Genomic DNA, 25643 nt, shown 5'->3' on the forward strand with positions numbered 1-25643 from the left:
ATTGGGTAACTTCGTGCCCTTCGTGTGTTTTAATGCTGAATCTATTGGCGAGGTACCGGTATAGCGAAGCTTGTGGAGGAGCAGGGAAAATTGGACAGCATCTTCCACATTTCTGCGTTTAACCGCGCATTTGCGGACGCCGGAAGCTGCTGTCCAATTTACTCCATAATAACCTCAACCTCATTCCAATCACAAAATCTGGGCCCATTCAATTCAAGCTATGTTGCACTTGGGTGAAACATGGGTGATTGCAGGTCTGTCACTGTAATTAATAGTGCTGAGAGCTGTTTTGTAGTGATTAATTAATAGTACACGGTATTAAAAAGTGTTAGCTTAAATATTGTTTTCTATGGTGCACTGATACCAATATACTGAAAAATGCCTAGTGACATCACTACTCTAAATTAGCAAAATGTTACATTTGTGTGCGGCATACAATATTATGTTAAGAACAATAAAATGCTAAACAACAATTTGAGAAAACCTGTGTGAATAGTAGTGAAACTTCTCTGACTGATACTGTCAGATGGAACCCAATTCTCAGTGTGATTGGATTGCATGACATGGAGGAATTCACATTGTGGGCTGTAGCTGAAGGAATTACCGTGTAGGCCATATGGTTTTCTACAGATCTTAATTATAGCAGCTCAGTGGATTAGAACAGCAGACCTGAAGATTATGATTCAAGCACCCGAGCGGTGTTGTCACTAGGAGTTCAGTGACGTGTAACGTTTAATGTGTGAAATGTTAGTGCAGTGCACTTGTTCCACTGAGCTTTCAGTAAGATGTTATGGTCACCGTGACATTTTCTTGCTATTCCCCTTTGAACTAATATAAGGGACTGGATTTTCAGTTCTGCTCATTTCGGGGTGGTAATGTTTGTGCCCGGGAACAATTTGCGCCTCAGTCAGCAGAATTTGGCAGCTGGGCACTGAGTGTGGGGTGGAGCGCTAAGGGAGGCATTGCACACCTCTCTTAGGGTGCTAGACCGGCTGAGTAAGCGAAAGTCCCGAGCTAAACAGCCGACCACGGGGTGCTCTAAGAGAGGCCTGCGGAAGGAAAAAAAACAACTTAAAAACATTCCCAATAAATAACTCGCACCACCACAACAAAAATCGCAAAAAAAAACAATCGCACTTACCTGAGGTCGACATTACTTACCTCACTGCAGCTGCGACAGCTCGGACCGCCAGCTTCCACAAGTGGCCACAGCACAGCGCTCTACGGATCGGGCGGGAGCCAAAACCTGAGCCAGTGTCGCAATCAGGCTCGCCGCTTCCGGGCGGTAATTCTCTGCACCCTGCCAAAACTGGCACCGAAAATCCTGACGGGGTGCTGGAAGCTGGCTGCCTGGCCAGAAGAGCTTACTGCTGCCATTGCCGTCCCTCTGGGGCAAAAATAGAGACAACAGCAAGCCAAAAATCCAGCCCAAAAACTTCAGGAGCAGGAGTAGGCCATTCGGCCCCTCAAGCCTGCTCCGCCATTCAGTAAGATCATGGCTGATCTTTCTGCACTATCCCCATATCCCTTGATTCCCTTAATATCCAAAAATCTATCGATCTCTGTCTTGAATATACTCAAAAGACTGAGTCGCCACAGCCCTCTGGGGTAGGGAATTCCAACGATTCACCATCCTCCGAGTGAAGAAATTCTCCTCATCTCAGTCCTAAATGGCCGACCCCTTATTCTGAGACTGTGACCCCTGATTCTAGACTCCCCAGCCAGGGGAAACATCTTCTCTGCATCTACCCTATCAAGCCCTGCAAGAATTTTGTATGTATCAATAAGATCACCTCTCATTGTTCTAAACTCTAGAGAATATAGACCTAGTCTATTCAATCTCTCCTCATAGGATAATCCCCCCATCCCAGGAATCAGTCTGGTGAACCAGTTTCGCTAATCTTTTCCTTTTTACATACCTATAGAAGCTTTTACAGACTGTTTCAATGTCTCTCGCCACTTTATTCTCATTCTCAACTGTTGACAAGAAAAACGTAGCAATATAATTATAAATATTATCCTTGCAAACTTGGGTCATCTCAGGAGATGTTTTAAAAAAGCAATCTGTTCTTGTTACCATGACAGCATACAATAATGTAACAACTTTGGTTCACTAACGTGTCCGATCTTGGTAAGCATTTATTTTTAGTGGTGGAATTGATTTTATCTAATAAGTCTGTTCTGTCACTCTCCACTAAAAGAAAATGAATCATTCCACCGCTAACAACAACTTACATTTATAGTGTATATTTAACATAGGTAAACATCCCAAGGCTCTTCACATGAATGAATCAGACAAAACTTGACTGAGCAAAAGAAGGAGATGTTAGGATGGGTGTCTAAACGCTTGGCCAAAGAGGTAGGTTTAAGAAGGCTCTTAAGGGGGAAGAGACGGGTGCAGAGAATAACAGTCTCAATTTTAGTAGGATAGCTTTTTGAAAGAAACAGTACCCAATTTTCAAGATAATGTTAAAGCATATGATCAGTTTTGTCAGTCCTGTTCTGGATTGATCCAAGGTTATCCCAGATCAGATATAATAATTACAGTTGGCTTAGTTTGCCACTGTGCCATGTTAAATTGGGTTAGAAAGTGGAATGGAGTGCAAGTTCTCAAAGATCTGTTCTTTCAAGAAGATTCATATCACTGTAGAGTGTCTATATATCACCTCGTAGAATCTTACAGCGCAGAGAGAGGCCATTCGGCCCGTCGTGCCTGTGCCAGCTCTTTGAAAGAGCTGTCCAATTTAGTCCCACACTCAACCTTTTCCCCATAACCCTGCAAATTAGTTCTCTTCCAGTACACGTCCAATTGCCATTTTGCAATTTCCTATGGAATCGGCTTCCACCACCCTTTCCGGCAGTTCATTCCAGACCTTATCAACCCAGTTTGTGTCTTGAGCGTACATTTAAATGTATACTTGATTTCTATTGCAGGTACATTTTTCCCATAACTTTTTTGGTATGCAACAAAGTAACATCGGCACTGCAGTGGGCACATGGCACGGTTACTGACTGTCAGGAATTCCTGAATTGGAGTTCTGTTGGTGGCTAATTGAGATTTTATAGAAAATAATCCAAATTCACAGTTTTAAAATTTATTTTCTAAGGCTCATTGATACTCAGTGTACAAGTTAATTTATGGTGTGGCACTATACCAGGGCCAGTTTGGGCTAAACTTTGATGATCTCTACAATTGTATCAGCCATTTACCAGTGAATGCTTGGATAACATACACGGCAGCTGCTGCTACCTGTAGCACTGTACCTCCATTTGTGTTGCCATCTTCAAAATGGGGGTGGGGCCGACACAAATTCCTGACCAAAATTCTGCTTCAAGGACCCTGCCAGTGCTGTTCTTGATCTTGCCATGCTGCTAATTTATTTCCCTCTCGAAGCATTAACTTGATGACACAATAGAGATCCGGTGTTCTATATGCGACTATTGGATACAAACTCTCTTTCAATTACTGAGGTGCACAATACAAAGATGCACCACAAGTTGCCAGGAGCAATTTTTCTCCTTGAGGAAAACATTTTAATGTCACTCTGTCTTGGAAGAGAGTTTGCATTTTTCATAGTATTTGTAGATAACTTAAATGTCACCGCATTATTTTGGGGTTATGAAATTCTCTCCAAATAGTGATTGATAATCATCAAGTGTCAGCTGTGGCTCAGTGGTCAGAAGGTTGTGGGTACAAGTCCCACTCCAGGAACTTGAGCACGTAAATCAAGGCTGACACTCCAGTGCAGTGCTGAGGGAGTGCTGTGCTGTCGGAGGTGCCGTCTTTTGGATGAGATGTTAAACCAAGGCCCCGTCTGCGCTTTCAGGTGGACGTAAAAGATCCCATGGCACTATTTCGAAGAAGAGCAGGAGAGTTATCCCCGGTGTCTTGGCCAATATTTATCCCTCAATCAACAAAAACAGATTATCTGGTCATTATCACATTGCTGTATGTGGGAGCTTGCTGTGCGCAAATTGGCTGCTGTGTTTCCCACATTAACAACAGTGACTACACTTCAAATAGTACTTAATTGGCTGTAAAGCACTTTGAAATGCCCGGTGTTTGTGAAAGGCGTTCTATAAATGCAATTATTCTTTCTTTCTTTATGTTGTTCTGTCCTTTGTAGCATTCTCTGAAAGTCGTATGGATGTCAGGTGAAGACAGAATCTAGCTTGACTCTTACTGCCTGCAGTCGATTGTCTGCTGGCAATCACACTGAGGCTTGTGCATAAATAACCAACATGGCCACATGTATGGGGGTGTGTGGAGAACTCAGCATGTTGTACTTTGGTTTATGTTAAATGTACAACACGTGTTACTTCAGTGCCTATGGATAAATGGCTAAAACTATTCTGGAATTTAAAAGAACTATTTTAGTCACAACAGTGGATGCAACAAGACTGCAACCATGAAAATGTTTGGAGTTCTAAGTGAAGTTTTGCCAATTGTACACTAGTTTTATTTACTTTTCTAGTGGAAAGGTGATCAACGAAGCAAATGGTGAAATTAAACCTGTAGTGGAGCCAAGGGTGTCTGAAGATGTGGTTGGTGCCACTGTGGATGCACAGGAGGAACCGATTATGAAAAATAATGATCATGTATTATCTGGCTTTCTAGATGAACAGCAGAGTGATAATCCTGGTGAGTATAGATCTTCTTTCACCCCCACTCCCATTTCCTAACTTTTTAATTTTACTCTTCACACCATTGAGGCATGCTCTGTCATGTAGGACGAGAACTGATGAATCGTCTGGTTTGAAGGAACAATGCATTCTTGTACACATTTTAATGGGGGTCTTTAACTGTGTAGTGTCATCTATGCCCTTAAAAAAAAAAAATACTTTTATAGTATACACTTATCCGAGACTTCAAGGTGTCAGGGGTCCATCTTAAGACTCCTAAGACCACATTCATCCATTTGTACACCACTGGGTCAGGAGTTTGAGATGTTGACTGAAAGATATGCGTACGACTTCATCAGGCTGTTGCTTGACTAGTCTGTGGGACAACTCTCCAAACTTGGACACCAAGCTTCAGATGTTGCTGGGATTGCCTGTGTCCTGATACAATAGGCATCTTAGCCATTTCTCTTATTGTTACATTTACAACTGAGAGACTCAGTTAGATATTTACTGATGGTCCGCCAGCTTTAATGGTCATTATGCTGGTGCTAGGCCAGATTTACTGAATTCAAATTCACAATTTGTCCTGGTGGGATTTGAACTCTCAACCTCTGGGTTGCTAGATAGTGCCATAACCACTGGGCAATCATGCACAATATTATGGATCACAGTTCATAAGAACATAAGATATTCCTGATGACCAAAAATGCCATTTTTTAGTATAGTTTCACAAAGGATAGTTTTGAACGGTACCAAAAGTCTTGATCCCCTATATTGTGTAGACCAATATAACTATTAAATTGTTCAGTATAGTTTTTTAAGTCATTTTCAGCCATTTTAAAATCAAATTACTCACAGGCAGAGGACTGGACAACCTTATTAAAAATACTTATCTTTGGTGATAAACTCATTTTCAGCTGTATTAATACAACTGCACCAGGTTACAGAGAAGAGCTGTTGGTGCTTACAGAAGTGAAAGATCGCACACGTGGGTCTGACATTTTGACTGCTGCAAAACTTGCCATCGAAAAGTTTAAGCTGAATCTGGTCTCCGTTACCACTGATGCTGCATCTGCTATGATTGGTTGAACCTCTGGCTTTGTTACTCAGCTGAAAACAATATCCGTGCATTCGAAAGCACACTGTTGGTCTTCTTTCACTGTATAATTCAACACAAAGGCCGTACTCTCAGAATAGAGCTGATGGTTCATTGAAAGATGTGATGAAAACGGTGGGAAACGTCAATTTTATCCAATCCAATGTGCTAAAATGTTGTCAGTTTGTTGCGCTGCAGACATGGACTGACGCGTCTTATTCAGAAATTGTGTACTTCATGGGTGTGCGCTGGTTTGATCGGGGCAAAGTGTCGGAAAGATGTGTCAAACCTGCAACCCATCAGAGATTACCTTGACAAGGAATGCAAACTGGAGAACTTTTCAGAGATCGAAAATAAAGCTTGGAAGTGTGATGTGTTTATTCTCCGATATCAATAGTCACCTGAATGAAATTAATGTAAAACTGCAGGGTAAAAAAAGGACAGTTTGTGACCTTGAGTGGTATGTGACGGAATTTAAGGCAAAGCTGAAACTGTTCATTTGCCAATGGAAGAGCAACGCTTTACTCCTTTCCAAACTTTTCAGTGATATGTAGCTGACCATGATTTTGAGAGAGATCATTATGGAGCTTGGCTATGAAATATTCTGGAAAATTTTGAGAAGAGATTTGCTGATTTTCACAGTTTCAGTCTGGCTTTTCAATTCACGAAAGATCCATTCTGCATTGATCGTGTGAACTTCTGAAAACTAGTGGAACTGCTTTCTCTGGACAGGAGATGGATCTGCTGACGCTGCAAAGTGGATACAATACTGAAACCAACTCTGCTGAAAATGTAGCAAAATGCCTTGCCTGGAGGCGAATATCTGGTTATGAGAATTGCCACTGGCAATCTGTGTGCCATGTTTGTCAATATTTTCAGCATCACTGATGAAGACAAAGTACCGCTCACAACTGCTGAACAAAAACCTAGAAGCTGCACTAAGATGTGATGTGTCTGTTAAATTAATGCCAAATTTCAGAACTTTATTGAACGAGAAAGACTGCAAAGTTTTGCATTGGATGGTGGTAAATGTTAAGTAAATGCACACATGTGAAGTACATTTACTTGTGTTGTATGTGTATGAAAGGTGTTTTCTACTAAAATGAGTTCATATGGTTAAAACCGTGTCACCGTAACCACATTTGTGACTAATCAGCGCTTTCTCTTGGACAACACTGCTATAACGCCTCTCAAGACAGGCCTATTTACAGCATACATTTTTCTGGAGCATGATAATAGCGTTGTATGCTTCAATTATCATTGATAGCAGTGGAATTGCAGTTTTGCCACCGTCAATCTATAAATTAAACTGCAGGTACGGTAGAATAGTGGTTATGTTATGGGACTAGTGATCCAAAGATCTGGACTAATCCGGAGATGCGAGTTCCCATCCCACCATGGCAGCTGGGAATTTAAATTCAATGATTTGGAATTAAAAAGCTAGTACAGTATCTCTAATGGTGACCATGAAACTATTGGATTGTTGTAAAAACCCAACTGGTTCTCTAATGTCCCTTAATATGTGACTCCAAACCAACAGCAATGCAGTTGACTCTTAACTGCACTCCAAAATAGCCTTGCAAGCCACTCAGTTGTATCAAAAACAACTACAAAAAGCTATAATGGATTGCAGCGGTTCAAGAAGACAGCTCACCTACTCGAGGGTAATTAGGAATGGGCAATAAATGCTGGCCTTACCAGTGACACCCACATCCCGATAATGAATTTTAAAAATACTTAGGTGGCGTGGCATTCCTGGAATTTTTAAATTTAGGTGGACAGAACCCCCCCAGCCGCCCCACACAAGTAGTCTATTTCTGTACTTCAGCGGTATATGGGACACTGTTGCATCTGACACTTTGTCTGGATCGAGACCAGACATGCTAGCTAAAGATTGTGTTAGAATAAAAGAAAAATAATACTTTTATCTCCCTCAAAGGAATTTTGTTTTTGAACTAATAGTTAAGTTATTTGTCATCAAGCCAATTGGTACAAGGACAGTGCAGAGTGTCCAATACATTTGATTTTGTCAATCATAATTTCTGTGGAATTCTTCTGACTGATTAATAATATGGTATGCTTTTGCGTCTGATTTAAAAAAAATGTTATGTACATCAATTTTTGGTACAAAGGAAAATTGAACTTGTTATGGTTTGAATGTTTACGGTGGCGGTTTCCTCTAATTTTTCTTTTTCTTTTTTCTTATTCAGATAATAAAGAGAATATGGCTGTGGACAGTGTAACAACCGAGCAAATTAAATGCTCAGCTTTGGATAACAAAGAAGATAGTGCAACTCCAACAAGGAAAAGCAAAAAACGTAAACACAAGCATCACCACAAGCACAAAAGCAAAAAGAAGAAGAAAAAGAAGAGGAAGAAAAAAGAGGAAAAGAAGAGAGACCACTTTAGGTCTCGCTCAGGATCTCCGTCGAGTCTGCAATCAGAAGCTGGCTCACAATTACAATCGCGATCTCCATCAAAGTCCCACTCGAAGTCACCTTTAAACAATGAATGTAGCAGCAGAAAGAAGAGCAAGAATCTCTCCCCTTTGACAAAATCAGGCAGCACTGGGTCAAATAAAAATATACTTGATGAAGCAGCTGACACAAATACTATTCTAACAGTGGGCGTTGGGAAAGAATGCTCTGTGGCTGAAAAGCCATTGCTACAAGATAATTGTAACAAAGATCTACATGTTAAAGAGAACAGTGCTGCTGACTCAAATATTGATACAGAATGTACCACTGTTGGAAAAGTTTCTGGATTATTGGCTGCAGCATCAGCTGGTGAACAGAACCAAGAATCCAGGTTGGTTCACAGATGTTTGGACAATGTGCAGTCAAAATCTACTCAGACTGTTGAAGAAAAGGGTAAAAATGATAGAACTAAGGCAAGGAGAAAAAGAAGTCGGTCAAGATCTCATTCAAAGTCAACGAAACATCGCAAGTCCCAATTGCATTCCCACTCTCAACATTCTCCTGCAAGGAAATCGTGTGCCAGCTCCAGCAGTAGACATACATCCCAGAGTACATGTTCCAGGAAAAGGCCATCGCCAGCTCGACATAGGTCAAAATCAACCTCAAGAGAACAAAAGAAATACACAGAATCATCCCCAAAGTCTAAAAGGAAACAGTCTAGGTCTCGCTCTATAGCAAAGAATGAACAGCGGTCAAAATCAAAATCTCGGTCTCCTTTAAGGTTACACCATAGATCAAGATCACAATCTCTAGCAAGGACCAAACGGCAATCAAAATCAAAATCACGGCATTGTTCTAGGTCATGTTCACATTCAAAACACAGGAGTAGGACTCGTTCAGGATCTCCCCGGAGATCAAAATCCAGAGTCAAACGATCACACTCGCCAAGACCTAGATCAAGGTCCAATGACAGGAGGCGTCATCGATCAACTTCTAGAGGATTCCAAAGTAGGCTTGTGAGGACACGGAGATCACCTGAATGGCGGAGGAGATCTCCTTTAAGGAGGAAGAGCACCAGCAGAACACCTGAGCGCCTCACAGACTTGGGTAAGACGCAACTTTCTTTAAATGTGCAGTAGGTTTCTTTCCTGCTATACTTCCTTACCAAGAAATAACTCTGGCTGACATTTTTATGGTGGGGACAGAGGAGCTAGAATTTACTTAGAGATAAAGCAATACTGGGAATAAAAACACTCGGCCTGCACTATCCACAGTGTACCCTAACTTCAGCGACTACCCGCTACAGTGTGAATTGTTGCCTTTTCCATATCTGCTACTTTTATGGCATTTGAGGTTGATTGAGCATAATTTGGAAGAAACCACTTGAATTGCATTGAAGTTGCCCAGGTTTGCTTCAGGTAAGACTCATACATCTAGTAAAGAAGAGGGACTGTCATCCCATCAGCATCTGCTGGATTCAACCCCAGGTCCCAGAAGTAGGACAGTATGGTTAGCCTGTTACACCACCCAGTACTCTTGAGTGAACATGAGTTAATAATGGAGCCTTTGATTCCTGAAAATAGACTCATTACAGTTTGAGCTATTGTTCATTAATGAGAGCTATTTTTAAGAGAATTATAATTCCAGGTAACGTATTCTACCGCTTTGAAAAGGTCTGTTTTTAAGGGAGAGCGAAAGCAAAAATTATGGGCCTGAATTTGCGGTTGGAGGCTTCCTGTGGGCGGATGCCTCCGACCAGCAAAAAATCTACGAACTTACCTTCTGCCTCAGGATCCACAGAGACCTGCGCTCCTCGGCCTCTACACATAGACATGCTAGAGGCCCACATATCCCAGGAGCACGTGCAGATCACATGGGCCGGCCCAACCCTTGAAAGAAAGGGGATCCTCATCCGTGCTTATGGGGATTCCATATGTACGTAAATACTTTAACATTGCAAATATTTTTTTTTTTAAATTACATACTTAAAATTAATTAAAATACAATATAATCATTTAAAACAAATTTAATTTTTCGAAAAATAAATTTAAATGTTTTAAAGGGACTACAAATAACCGTAACTTATTTTACAGGTGTTTTAGTGTTTAAATGATTGAAAAAAATATATTTTTATATTCATTTAAGTTCTTACGCTGGTAAAAGTAGGCCTAAGAATTTCACAGGCAGAAGTTGGGCAAATATTGTCAAGAAGATTCTTGACGGATCGTAAGTTCCGGGTTTTCGTGCATGCCAAGCCCGGAACTTGCGAAGCCCCTAAGGCCGCCTACACACCCGTAGGGGCTGCAAAATACAGGCCTATGTAAGTTATCTTGTTCCAGAATTGTTCAACAATATACTGAGGATTTATGTTTCTTGCAGATAAAGCACAGTTGCTAGAGATAGCAAAAGCCAATGCTGCAGCCATGTGTGCCAAAGCTGGAATGCCTTTACCAGCAAACCTGAAACCTGTTGTGCCCTTTATTAAAAAAGAAGTGATCACCAAAAAAATAGGTTGTTCATCAATACAAGAACTCACAGAGGTAAATAATATTTTTCTTCCTTGTAATTGTTTGTGACCATGTCATGCCCTCTGATTTCTACAGGCCATATGTTACCTGTGGCTTAAAGCAATGGAAGTACACAACGTGTTGCCAGATCTATGCCGAAGTCCCTCTGAGTTGGCTGTTTGAAGTTGCGCAGCAGTGACCTGGGGGAAGACTCATAGTCTGAATTTTTTTTCCTACAAACTGAGGCTCCGCATAGCTGGTTGTGATTGGGAACTCTACACTCATTGTGTGGACTCAAATGTGAAGTATGACCAGGATACTGGAGGGCAGCCAATGTCCATGGAACTGTACTGCAGCATGAGTCAGGAGACAGGGGGTGGGAGATTGCAGAGGAGGTTTAACAAAAGAGATGTCTGAGAGTGATGGTAAGTCAATGATAGTGCGAAAGAGGGTAACTTCTGATTTTGTGCTCCCAGCATGAAGCCTCGCCCAAAGGGACTCAAATCTGTTTGGCAGGAGGATCAATGTTTTTTTCATCTCTGCTCCTCATCTCTGTTGTTGAGTGAGAGGGGAGGAGAAAGGCAAAAACAGATGATCTCCAGGTGATTTTAGAACATTAAAAATAACAATAGTCTTATTTTCATATCCCCTGCGCTGGTTTTCTTCAGTTAAGTAGGATGTGAAGACATGTTTCTTTATTGTCAAAGCATTAAAATGAGAACAAAAGGCTAGAGGAAATGTTGTCTGAACAAAATACTTCCCCATCCCTCTATAGAAAACATTTTAACTCTCTTTCAGGGGGAACCTGAGCTAGAAACAAATTAATTGTTTCATGGAAATGATATAACAGTGGAGAATAGATGGCATTGAACAAAAATTCACAATGATATCTACACCCATTCAGTAAACTACATTTAGAAATGTTATGCGTGCATATATAACTTCTAGGATTCTAAGCATTCATTAATATTTGGTAAAATAACCTGATTGAACCCACTGATTAAACTTGATTGTACTTTCATCACTCCTGATCAGCCCACTTGGAATTTTATTTTTTGCTCCCTTTAATGTCTCCCTTATAAAAGTACTGACTCCTGCTGGGTATGGTTACACACAATGTTCCCTGTAAGCTGTACGGCCGCGCAGCGCTCCATGGAACCTGTGAAGCCGACTTGCCAGCTTTTCATTACAAAAACCACACGGGGTCAAGCAAAGTTAGAGGGAACATTTGTTACATGTGTAATTTCTAGCAGGTTTCACTAGATAGCTATCAGGAGTGGGAGCCTGGCTCTTTCTCCCCCCCCCCCCCGCCCTTATTCTCCTCACTAATTCAGGTCTATAGAAGCCAATTATGGTTCACTGCTGCTGCTAAGGCTGAAACCTGGGACCATGTTTAGTTATATGGCTCAACTCCTTACCAAGCAACAAATTTACCAACTGAGCCAGCAGAGTAGCAGTTGTGGGATAAAAATGATAACCCACAACTCTACATTGTGTTTCCTCATCTTGGAGAGTAAAGGATTTAATTGTGTTATCTATAATAGTGATTGTTTCTTTTTTCAATGTTTATATTCATCTTTTTGTGAATTATCTGCGTATTTATTCCTCAGAAATGCAAGAAAATTGTTGAGAGCAACGATGATAATGAATTGGGTAACGAGCCTCATGTCTCTGAAGAAGATGAACCATTCAATAATCAACCAATTAAAGTTAATGAAATGAAACCCATTTCTTTCAGCTTAAATGTAAGTAGTAATGCATTTTTACAAACCATTTAGAAGTAGCTTATTTGGTGTCTTCTCTATTATCAGCTACTGGATGTAATAAATATAAACGGTTCCCTCCCTTAACGGTTAAGAGCAACGCCTGTTTTAGCACAAAGCCATGCACACCAGAAGGTCCCAGGTTCAATTCTCAGTCAGTGCTTCATTTGCTGATCTCAGCCAGGGTGACCATTGGCGTTTTAACCATTGGTCTCAGCAGCCCTATGATACATAGTGTAAAAATCAGCAAGAATCTGAATCATGGTCTGGTGATCCTGCTGGAAAATGCACATGTGGATGTCGGGTGAGAACAGGATTGGGCTTGGCTTTGTGCCCTCCATAGTTAAGTGGCCCGCTGATACTCAGTGGATTGAAATATGAAGAATGGCCAATGGTTGATGGTACCAGTGTCCTAGGAACCATACTGCAGCATACGTCAATGTCTTCAGGAGGTGGAGAAAATTTGACTGGAGTGGCAGGGTGGCTAAAACAAAAGTATGAAATAACAAGCCTAGAACCCAGTGGAATTACATGAGAGTAAATTCCCCAATTTTGAACTCCCAGTATGGAGCTTCACCTAAAGGGAGCACTTGTTGGGAAATTGCTTGCACACAGCCCACAAATTCTCCGATTGAAGAATTTACCCAGAAGTGTCCACAGTGAAAGTGGCATCTGAACTCTGTGAAAATGTTTTACCTGGGTTGTGACTGGCAGGACACAAGGTACGTTTTTACAAACGATGGAACATTTGAAGTCCATTAACCTATATAAGACATTTTCAAAATTTACAGAAATTAATTCTCTAATGTTATCAGTGTTGAATGCTTAAAAGCATTCACTTAGCTTTTGCAAGGAATACCAATTTTGTTGCGACAGATACACTTTAGAAATATATAACACTTCGAGATCAATTATGTATAACTTATGTCTGCACACACTTCCTTTCTACACCACTTGACTTTCTGTTATGTTTTTGTCACACTTTGCGTCAGTTTTTCCATTATAAAATCCTACATCCATATTTAAAATGAGTTTTGCCTGTTTAAACTTGTCACTCTTGCACAATTGCAATTGGCTCTACAGCTGCTTTCTGAGCTGTCTGTGTTGGCTCAGCTGCCTGCCATCTTGCTAATTTCGCTAAAATTTCAGATAGTAAATGGTAATTAAATGTTTTAACTTTTTATTTAAAAAAATATCTTAAACTTTAAAATGGTTTGGTATTAAATTGATTTTTGTTGAATGACCTTCCTCTGTTACCTCTCTCCCCCTCCCCCATACACCCCAACACTCACTTCCGTGAGCAGTCAGAGTTGACGCCCCATTGAGTTTGCCTTGCACATTCTCACTGAACTGCAAAGGCATGCAAGTTTGGATGTGCCTCTACTATCGGTTTGCTGTTGGCTGTCTTTAATAGCCTCTGGCCTGTTCTTTCTGTGTTGCTCCCATCCACACTTGCCAGCACAGGTCAGAGTCCTCCCAAGCAGACCCTGATATTCCTGGATTAAGGCTGTTTGGATTTCAGACATATCGTAGAAATTTACAGCACAGAAGGAGGCCATTCGGCCCATTGTGTTTGTGCTAGCTGAAAAGGAGCTATCGAGCTTAATCCCACTTTCTTGGTCTGTAGCCTTGTAGGTTACAGCACTTCAAGTGCATATCCAAGTACTTTTAAAATGTGTTGAGGGTTTCTGCCTCTGCCACCCTTTCAGGCAGTGAGTTCCTGACCTCCACTGAGTGAAAAAGGTTCTCCTCAACTCCCCTTTAATCCTTCTACCAAGGATTTATGCCCTCTGGTTATTGACCTCTCTGCTAGGGGAAATAGGTCCTTCCTATCCACTCGATCTAGGCACGTCATAATTTTATACACCCCAAACAAGTCTCCCCTCAGCCTCCTCTATTCCAATCCTCATAACTAAAATCCTCCAGTCCTGGTAACATCCTTGTAAATCTCTTCTGTACGGTCTGCAGTGCTATCATATCTTTCCTGTAATGTGTTGACTGTAAACTGTACGCAATACTCAATATCTACCTGGTCTGCTATCTTCAGGGATCTGTGGACATGCACTCCAAGGTCCCTCTGTTCCTCTACACTTATCAGTATCCTACCATTTATTGTGTATTCCCTTGCCTTCTTAGCCTTCCCCAAATGCATTACCTCACACTTCTCGGGATTGAACTCCATTTGTCACTTTTCTGCCCACCTGACCAGTCCATTGATATTTTCTTGCAGTCTACAACTTTCTTCCTCACTACCAACTACATGACCAATATTTGTATCATCTACAAACTTCTTAATATTGCCGACTACATTGAAGTCTAAATCATTGACATGTACCACAAAAAACAATCTGAATAGTATGCAGTGTATCCATTCATACTAATACCCTGTAATGTTTTACATTTGTCCATCAGACTGACAGACTTACTAATGGGAGACTTTAAAAAGTAACTGAAATGTTTATTGGCAGATTTTTTTTTGTGGTGGGCAGGGGGGGGCGGGGGGGGGGGGGGGGTGATGGGAGGGTATAGAAGCAGTTATTTGAAGGATCTATGAATTAGCCATGTGGACCCAGAAGAACCAGTCTGATTTCCAGTCTGCTAAACTGGCTGATCTCAGCTGGAACGGCAGTAACGGCAACGAATTAAGCCTCGGAGTCCTTGAAATAGGGAAGGGAAAAAAATCAGTCACAGTTCTCGTTCTTGATCACTATCCAGTGACTCCTGGAAAGTGGTCATGTGTGAATATTGTTGAGGACAGGTTGTATTGTTGGAAAAACCTGCTGTCCTTCCTTGTCCTGGCTACATGTGTAGAATGGTCACTTCGGTGTGGTATATTGGGGCTGAAAGTACCTTTGGAAACTGTACCTCGTTCTGAATCGGTACATTCAGGAGAGATGGGGACAATATCGGAGGGGGGGGAATACAAACTTGTAATCTTGAATCAGAATTGTTTCTTAATATGTTTTTCTGCCATCCCCCCAGAATCCAGTATTTAAACCATTATCCAGCCACCCACAGTAGAAACCTTTTGCAGGTGCTATGTCTACGGCATTGAAGATTGTGGTCCAAGCTTGGTTCCTGTGAGCACATTGAAATTCATTTTTGGTACTGGGTTGTGTAGTTTCAGAGAAGCCTACCTGAAGCACCAGATGCTCGTTATTTACTTCTTTTCTGAAAGTACTCACTCTGTTTTGATGAAGCAGTGGATCGACTACTTCAGGCATGTTTCCCGCAAGGTTGAAAAAAAAACATCTAAAACTGAGCCCTTCTTCAAATGCTTATTCGTCACTTCCCGTTTAGACTGGGATAAGTAGAAGTAGCTTATTCCAAACACCACAGCAGTTGGAAGTTGCCCCATGCTTCCCAAGAAGGCTAGGTGCAGATTCCTCCCTGTTTGTTACAAACTGTATTGTCCACTAATGTTGATGCAGACTTTGGCATTGCAATTCAGCTAACGTCAGAAGAGGCAATTTCATGATCCTGAAAAAGACTTGTGTGCTACTTCAGCCAGAAACAGTACATGATCTGGTCTGTAGTTTCCAGCTGTATGCTTGTGCTTTTTTTTTCTTGCTGCTGGAGGAAAAGATTTAATTTAAGCATCTTCATCAATATGTAATACATTTTAGCTATTGTTTGACACTGCTAGTTTTTAATTTTTGTGTGTGTCTTTCATTCCAGAACTTGTCATTTGAGCTGTCATCTCTATAATAAAATTATTACACTAATATTTTGTGATTATAGTTCTCTCTTAATTTTCTTACTCCCCCTATCCCCACCTCTCCAAAGGTGCTATTCCAGACTAGTGCATGGTTCCACAAGCCAGCAATCATGGGTACATATGAATTTATGAGGCTGGAAAAGACCATTCTCGTCCAACAGGCCAGTCCCAAAGTCCGGAAGGCATACATTCCTCAATTGCTTCCCATACGAAATAACAATCCCGCTTAATCTTGAATTTACCAGCAGTTCTCAAATAGCTGTTGTACTTTATATGTGAGTCTAGCTATTGATTGTTGGTGAATTATAACAACGATTTACAGTTATATAGCATCTTTTAATGCACGTAATGTTCCAGAGACATAATCAAAAAATGGACAATGAATGGGAGAGGTGGCTAAAAGCATGGTCAAAGAGGTCTTAAAGTTGAAGAGGTGGAGCGGTTTAGGGAAGGAAATCTAGAGCGCGTTGCTTAGGTAATGATTGCCAATGGTAGGCTTGGGGTGGGGGTGGGGCGGCGGCGGTGGGTGTGTAGATGCACAAGTGGCAAGAGTCAAATAAGCCGAGAGTTCAGTGATGGTTGTGAGAGGAGTTTTTTTATATTCGTTCCTGGGACGAGGCCAGCATTTATTGCCCATCCCTAATTGCCCTCGAGAAGGTGGTGATGAATAGCCATCTTGAACCGCTGCAGTCCTTGTAAAGGTACTCCCACAGTGCTGTTGGGGAGGGAGTTCCAGAATTTTGACCCAGCAACGATGAAGATGGGATGGGGCAGGGCCATGAAAGGATTTAAACTATACCATCAGGGAGCATCACAACTGAAGCAAGTCCTGCCCACACCCTACATCCACATGCTAACTTTCCAGTAGGGATCACTGGTCAGTAACCTGGCTGGCTTTTTCTCTCCTACCTAGCCTAGGGATGCTCTGGCTGAGATCAATCAGCTTAACATAGAGCACATATAGCGATCGAACCTGGGATGTACCTTGTCTATATGACCAAATACCACACTGGTATATTTACCCATTGAATCATCTGGAATAAGGAATGGATATTATTTCCTTTTATTTTTTGCCGAGACTAAACCATTCACTTCTTTTTGATGACGTTCTTCTTTTTCACCTCACCACATTTGCTGCTTTTACAATTTCTTTGCCTTTGCTGCAAAATTAACTAAAACATACTGGTTTATAGTTACTTATTTTCATTTTTATTTTCTCCTTTTACTTCACTCCAAAAGACGGTGGCCCATAGTGGGGTACAATTCTTGCTGCTAGCCTATGCAAGAGCCTTCATGTCTTGAGTGTTGGTGGCCTATTTGGACATGAGAAGCACCAACAGATAAGCTCAGTTCCTGTCCTTTTATGTCCATGCATGCACATTTCCAGCAGAGGTGCCAATCGAGAACGGATAATTGTTTGTTGAGATCAGTTAATTCAGTAGTGGGAGTGGAACTAATTGGATAGCTCTATCAAAGAGCTGGCACAGGCACAATGGGCCGAATGGCCTCCTGTACTATATCATTCTATTCTATGATAACCTGGGACTTCTGCTCTGTATGGCTCAATATCACACCATTTATACATGCAGATATAAGAGAGCATGAATATGTTTTTACATTTTTCTTATTTCCTTTACTGCTCAATGTGGTTTAAAGGGAGACAGAATTTTCAATTGTATTTTGTTTCTTGTTTTCTTTTTAAGTGTACTGGTAAACTTTTTTACTGCTATGGTTCAATCATTGAAGTTTCTTTTAATCATTTTTTTTTAAAGTGGCTGTGCTGTTATGCTTTCATTGTGTATGTTCTATGAGTGTGATTGAGTTCCTTGAAGAATGGTTTTCAGCACCATGACAATCTCTACGTAACACTTAGTCCAGTAATGTTCATTCTTCTAAGTATAGTTTTTTTTAATTGCAGTTTCCCCCCCCCCCCCACCCCCTCTCCTCTCCTCCTCTGTAAACTTTAAAAACTCCTGAAAAATGTTATTATGCAACCTGTAGGATATAGTCAAATTTTGTATTGGTCTTCAATGTCAGTCATTCGAGAATATTTGCCACAATTTCAAGCTGAGTTAGAAAGAGTTTATTATTAATATTTTTATTCCAATGTTAACAACAAAAATGTTGGAAGAATCTGTGTGGACACAAATTATATAGTTTTGTTTTTCATCTCAAGGTTTGGAACCAGAGTCTATTCAATCCAGAAAGTTTTCTTACAATCAATTATTAATTAATTTCCCATATGGCAAACGCAGCAGTAAGATTTTCTTTGGGGTTACAGTTTTAAGCTACATAAATCACTAAAGGCGGTCTAATTTGAATTTTAGCAGAAGTTCACCCAGCGTCTCACTTGATAAATGGGCACTTGGATTATGAACTGGAGGATGCTTAACATCCATGGAACCATACATCAGCAGGTATCAATCTCTTCAGGGTGGAGGGGAGAAAAATGCAACAAAAAAAGTAACGTGTTAATTGACTTTAAAGGAATCAGTTTTCAAGTTTAAATATTGATCTGTTGATTAGTGATACCGACACCTACATGCCTGATACTGAAGCAAGCAAGATGTAGATTTTGGTTCCAAAGCGTTTTAAAACTTCGCTATTTCCTATAAAAAAAGATTTTAATACTATTTATTCAAATTACAAATGCCATCTATGCTGTGATCTGATCCATAAATGTAACTTACACCGATGCACAGAAACAGTTTTGAGAATAGTCTATTTTTGGTTGAAATTCACACCGTTTCATGTTTGAACTCAGAAGAGAAGTGTTGATAGGCTGTTTGAACATGGAGGGCATCCGTGGCAAGCTTGATCCCTTCCTCACCTAACATTCATACATGTATATTTTTTAACAGGGATCCCTGAAGAAGGATCAGGTTAGGAAGCTTTATTTAAAATTAAATTCTCCTCTCTCTAGCCTCAAAATGCTAAAATGAATTGCAGCCCTTTAAATCCTGTGCCGCCTGAGATTATTTCAGAACAAACCAGGGATTGAATATGAGGCTCACCTCAGTTATATGGCTACCGAACCCTACGGATGTATTTAATCCACTAAGCCACCGGGAGAGCTTTTGGATGGTAATTTTATTATAACATTGGTTGTAATAATTTAGCAGGTATTTGTATGCATTGATCCAGAGCAAATTTTGTTATTTTATTCTACATTTGACCACTTTTTTCACTGAAAATTTCTTGCTGCGTGTTTTTAATTTGGTACAATTCAATATTACTGATAATTATATGTAGAATGGGTTCTTTATTCTACTGATAGCTATTGAAATAAACTCTGATAACCACATTAGCCAGTCTGTTAGTCTGTCAGTTGTTAAGTGAAAAATTAAACTATATTAGCACTACTAGATACACAATCATTCTGTCTCCAGGCTGAGGTCAACTAATTCAGACCAGACTGAGGATTGAACCTGAAGGCCTGGGTTAGTACCCAACCACATGGTGCATTTAACCACTAAGCCATGCCAATTGATTATCAGGAGTACATTTGAGAATTATCTGCAACAGTAATCTAGTGAACGGCAGCCAGCATAGCTTCAGAAGGGGAAGATCCTGTTTGACCAACCGCCTTGAGGAAATGACAACCTAAACCGATGGCGGAAAACCCTATGATGAGTATTTAGATTTACAAAAGGCATTTGAAAAGAGTAGTTAAATTTAAAGCAATGAGGATCTTAATGGTTAAGAAATTGGCAGATGGATGGAAAACAATTGTTTGAGGAGTTTTTTTGGGGGGTGGGAGGGTGGTGGGGGTCTTCGAGAGGGGTAAATATTGAGTTGGGGTGCTTCAGGGTTTAATGTTGGGGCCACTGCTGTTTCTAATTTATATCAATGATTTTGATTCAAAAACAATGCAAATTAGTCATATTTTCAAATGATACCAAACTGGAATTAAAGTGGAATTAAAGAATCAGTTGGGTAAAACATGTAATTAGAAAAATTGCAGGTGAAATTTAGTGCCGACAAGTGTAAAGTATGAAATGGGCGACGTGTGTACTTTGAATGCAAATTGTTGCAATAGCTTAGGACGAATTTGAAAGAGACATGGGAGCCTCAGCAGACTCGACACTCAACATGTCCAACGCAGAGCTGCCAGCAACAGAATCGATAGAATGTTGAACTACATAGCTACAATAATAGAATATAAATTAAAGGAGGTTGTGTTTAAACTGATCACACACCTTAAATACTGTATCCAGTGAAAGGGAGAAAAATGGGAGTGGAACACAGGCACTGTCAGAAACCACAGGCTGCAGGTTTATTACACTGCTTCATCGAACACCAGGACATCATCTGCAATATAGCTTTATCCCCCCGTGCCTGCACTGATCCTACTATGCAGCATGTAAGAATGTAATTTATAGAAATACTTTATAGAGCTCTGTGGTGATGTGAATTGCGGTTTTACTCTGAGTCAGAAGATGGTGGATTCAGGCCCTGTTCTTGGACTAGTGCATATAATCTCGACTGATTCTTCAGTGCTGCTGAGAGTGCTGTATTATTGGAGGTGTCCCTTTTGCATGAAATATTAAACTGAAACCCAATATGTTCAGGTGGATGGAAATGATCTGGTAGTATGAAGAAGAGTAGGGGAAATCTCCTGGTTCCTGACCAACATTCATCCCTCAATCAATACAAGCAAACAGATTAAGTGGCCATTTTTGTTATTTGTTCTTTGTTAGACCTTGTTATACCCGTGTACAAACTGGCCACTGCTTTTACTTAAGAAAACAACAGTTACTACACCTCAAATGTATGAAGCACTTATGAGATGTCCAAAGGTTATGAAATGCACTATATAAATTCAATTTCTTTCTTGGCTAGTCTCAATCCTCTGCATCACCAAAACCGCCGACTTCCACCTCCATAGCATTGATGTAGCCCCTGCATCAGCTCATCTGCTGATTGAACCCTCATTCATACCTTTGTTAAGTCTAGACTTCACTATTCCAATGTTCACCGGCCTCCCACCTTGCACCCTTCGTAAACTTGAGCCCATCCACAACTCTGCTGCCCATATCCCAACTCGCACCAAGTCTCATTCACACACCATCCCTGTGCTTGCTGACCTGCGCTAGTTCCTGGTCCAGCAACAGCTCGAATGAAAAATTCTCACCCTTGTTTTCAAATTCCTCCATAGCTGAGCCCTCCCCTTATCTCTGTAATTTACAGCCCTACAACCCTCAGATCTCTGCTTCTCGAATTCTATCCTCTTGCGCATCCCTGATTTTAATCACTCCACCATTGGCCTTCAGCTGTTTAGGCCCTAAGTGCTGGAATGCCTTCCCAAAACCTCTCTAGATTTTTCCTCCTTTTGACCCAGCTTTTGGTCATCTACCCTAATATCTCGTGTGGTTTGGTGTCGGATGTTGTTTGATACCGCTCCTCTGAAGCGCTTTGGGACATTTTACTGCATTAAAGGTGCGACATAAATACATGTTGGTGACCAAAGCTGTGCAAAAGTTATCTGCAGGAGATGCATCATCTATGGTTTTCTTGATCACATTCTCCCATTACTCTCGCCCCTGCTATCGCCCCCCTCTCTCCCCTCCCAACCTCTGCTTAACACCTTGGAGTTATAAAGAGGCAAAGTGTGGGACCATTTTCAGAACCCCCACAGTATTTTAGTAAAATTGTATTTTACTCTCATAATGGGATAAGAAAGGTTGTCTTTCACACACTCTGGTTATCTGCCTTTAAAAATGGAGTACATGGTGCCTGTATATTTATTTAAAGGATTTATTATTTATATTGTTAACAAAATTAAAGGTGCGTATTACGGAGAGTTTCGTCTGATCGCAAATACAATTCAACTTGAATGAGATAACAGAAAATGGGCTCAAGAACAAACCCAGCAGTGTAAACAAGCTGTTACATACTATACTAACACCCACACTTCAACCATTGCTAGTTCTGGTCCAAAAGATAGATGCTGGGACCCCAGCTCTTTACAATATACATTAACGATTTAGATGAAGGAATTGAATGTAATATCTCCAAGTTTGCGGATGACACTAAACTGGGTGGCGGTGTAAGCTGTGAGGAGGACGCTAAGAGACTGCAGGGTGACTTGGACAGGTTAGGTGAGTGGGCAAATGCATGGCAGATGCAGTATAATGTGGATAAATGTGAGGTTATCCATTTTGGGGGCAAAAACACAAAGGCAGCATATCTGAATGGTGGCAGATTAGGAAAAGGGGCGGTGCAACAAGACCTGGGTGTCATGGTTCATCAGTCACTGAAAGTGGGCATGCAGGTACAGCAGGCGGTGAAGAAGGCAAATGGTATGTTGGCCTTCATAGCTAGGGGATTTGAGTATAGGAGCAGGGAGGTCTTACTGCAGTTGTACAGGGTCTTGGTGAGGCCTCACCTGGAATATTGTGTTCAGTTTTGGTCTCCTAATCTGAGGAAGGATGTTCTTGCTATTGAGGGAGTGCAGCGAAGGTTCACCAGACTGATTCCAGGGATGGCTGGACTGTCATATGAGGAGAGACTGGATCAACTGGGCCTTTATTCACTGGAGTTTAGAAGGATGAGAGGGGATCTCATAGAAACGTATAAGATTCTGACAGGACTGGACATGTTAGATGCGGGAAGAATGTTCCCCATGTTGGGGAAGTCCAGAACCAGGAGACACAGTCCAAGGATAATGGGTAGGCCATTTAGGACTGAGATGAGGAGAAACTTCTTCACTCAGATAGTTGCTAACCTATGGAATTCCCTGCCGCAGAGAGTTGTTGATGCCAGTTCATTGGATATATTCAAGAGGGAGTTAGATATGGCCCTTACGGCTAAGGGGATCAAGGGGTATGGAGGGGCAGGAAAGAGGTATTGAGGGAACGATCAGCCATGATCTTATTGAATGGCGGTGCAGGCTCGAAGGGCCTACTCCTGCACCTATTTTCTATGTTTCTATTAGCTGACAGCACTCAGAATAATTGAGAATGAATAGCAAATATAAATATCAGCCTGCAGTGTTGCTTCTGTTCAGTTACCCATTTAAAGGAAAGAATAAGTGCTGTAACATACGTTTCTTCCTTTGGTTCAGGTTATTTCCCTCCAAGTTTGGCTAATAATTTAGAGGGCACCGAAGGGGGAGTTAGTTTTCCTGCCATCATCCCACTGTGCTATCATACGTCTTTGCCTGAAATGGTAACTCTTAAAAAGAATATACTGGAGAGGAGTGGGGAGGAAACTGAAAAGGCAAGTTATGTCAGTGATGAAACTAGCCCTTAGCATCCCCCTTTAATCATATAAATGAGATCAAAACTACACAAAGAACATAACATAAATAGAATACCCTGTGTTTGATTAGGAATGGAAAGGTAGAAGATCAGCCATGATTTTATTTGACGGCTTAGTATGGCCTACTCCTGCTCCTATTTCTTACATTCTTATGAAAGTTTCATACGTGAATAATTCTCTAACTTGCTCATGTTCTTTCAAGCAATGGACCAGAATTTACTGTCGTCGCTTGCACGTGGCCTTTTAATTTCCTTGAACTTTATCGTGGCACGTTGCTGTTAGCAGGAGATGGAAATGGCAAGTGTCCTGAATAGAGCATCTGGGACCTGTGTGAACAGGACAAGCAACTGTGTGTCTCCTCAACCAAGCAAATTGAATTATTTATGAACAGTGCAGGGTCTGAACCAGGAAGTGAAAATTAGAATAATGATTCAATGTCAAATCAGGTATGGAAAGTGAAAGAAGAGATTGAACAAATGATTGGATTGAGAGAGAGAGAAAAAAGAGATGAAGAAAAAGTTAAAAAAAAATCTCCAACAACAATTAAAAGCTGAAGGAATGAGATTTCACATTTGTAAAAGTACATTTTCAGTACCAGAGAGTTTTTTCAGAATTAATTAAGACTTATCACGTATACTGAAATGGACAAGCCCTAACTTTCTGTGGTGGGTTTAGTCCGAATCTGCAACGCAACTACAGGAACTTCACGCTGTTCAATACATTTGAATGGGGAGCCAGATGGCGAGATGCTATTTTCTGCAGTTTACGGAAGAGCAGCACATCTCGGACAGCAATTTCCGGATTTTCATGTTTAACTGCGCATCTATACCGGCCTGAATTATTGGTGAGCACAATTAGCCTCACTGTTATTTGTACAGTAAATCTGGCCCATTGTGTTTTCTCTATTCCATTCAAATCCTCGGTATCTATTATCCCAGAGGAGCCCAAACTTAAGCCCAAGAGTACGAGCTGTCTGTCCGCAAAGCTCTTCTGTTGCACACTCCTGGAACAGAGCAGCAAATTCAAAGAGTTTTTTTTAATAGCTTGGCTTGTGATGGGGAGGGAGAGTGCTTTTATGTGTTTCAGTAACAACATAATTCTGTAATTTAGCTTGGAGCAGTGCAATTTTGTGTATTCTTTGAAATTTGTTTTCTAATTCTTTATCAGTTCCTGGCGGAACTCTATAAAGTTTAGACATTCCTGCTCTATGCATACTGGACACTAATTTTCATTTGTAGACTGTAAATATCTTCCATAAATATAAAGCAGAACTAACAATCTGTGTGTTCTTTATCATAATATTTTGGGGATTTTTTTCTCATGAGACATGCATTTGTTCAACATTTGGCCTTTTTGATTGATATGTTGCCAAATATAAATGGAATACGCTAATAAATTTTGTTCAAAAAGGTACATAAAGACTTGTTTTATGACTACGAAACCAGAGTTTTAACAAAAAGACTTGCATTTCTATAGCGCATTCTGTGACCTCATGACTTCCCAAAGTGCTTTACAGCCAATGAAGTACTTTTGCAGTGTAATAACTGTTAACTGTTGTAATGTAAATTATGCTATGTTATTGGACAGTCACTATCATGTGATAATTATTCTAATGTAAAACAAACCCTGAACAATTGTACAATATTTATATTGTATTGAACCTGAAATCTGCTTAGTATAATTTGTTTTTAAATTATAATAAATGTTCTCATAAACATACACTCCACTGCGGCACTTCCTCCTTCTTGGGGGACAGCAAAGTCTGAGCTTTGTCACCACTACCTGATTCTCTAGTAGATGTCCTTATGCAAGATAGGGCTAATTTTAGCTTTTCAATCCTGCTGAGATGGAGCTAATGACATGATCAACATCAAAGCATCTCCGTTTAGAAGAGGAAAGTTTTCTATGATGTTTTAAATAAATGCTGACTGTTCCTTTATCACCAGAATGCCACAGTGAAACCAGCAGCAAACACCCAGGTAGCTTTGACTAAGGAGTTCCCAGTCTCCTCTGGCTCACAGCACAGGAAAAAAGAGGTGCTGAATGTTTATGGTGAATGGGTTCCTGTGGAGAAAGACAGTGAAGAAACTCCTGATGATGTCTTTACAGATGTCTGTACTCAGGTGAGAATTGCACCATTAACAATTATACACTGGCTATAACTGTATTCTACATGTGGGATGTGTTCTTCATTATTTTTCAATGGACCCCAAGAGACTTTGAGACAATGCAACAAATCTGGCACAATTTGTACGT

At 40.7% G+C, this 25643-nt stretch overlaps 1 protein-coding gene across 11 annotated transcripts in view; it reads left to right on the forward strand.

Moving 5' to 3' along the window:
- Window positions 1-25643, forward strand: part of LOC139276185 (protein SON) — a 53878-nt gene that overhangs the window by 3328 nt on the left and 24907 nt on the right. For 10 of the 11 annotated variants that reach the window (XR_011595843.1, XM_070893778.1, XM_070893776.1 and 7 more), the window contains exons 2-6: window positions 4476-4642; window positions 7930-9243; window positions 10516-10676; window positions 12254-12388; window positions 25334-25510. Coding sequence is in view for 10 of the 11 variants with exons in the window: in XM_070893778.1 (XP_070749879.1) it covers window positions 4476-4642; window positions 7930-9243; window positions 10516-10676; window positions 12254-12388; window positions 25334-25510 (1954 nt within the window). In the remaining variant the exon portion in view is untranslated. Of the gene's footprint in view, window positions 1-4475; window positions 4643-5545; window positions 6745-7929; window positions 9244-10515; window positions 10677-12253; window positions 12389-25333; window positions 25511-25643 lie in introns of those variants that run through there. The other variant, XM_070893782.1, reaches the window with a different exon arrangement.

Source organism: Pristiophorus japonicus, chromosome 11 (genome assembly GCF_044704955.1).
Source record: "Pristiophorus japonicus isolate sPriJap1 chromosome 11, sPriJap1.hap1, whole genome shotgun sequence".
Lineage (NCBI taxonomy): Eukaryota > Metazoa > Chordata > Chondrichthyes > Pristiophoridae > Pristiophorus > Pristiophorus japonicus.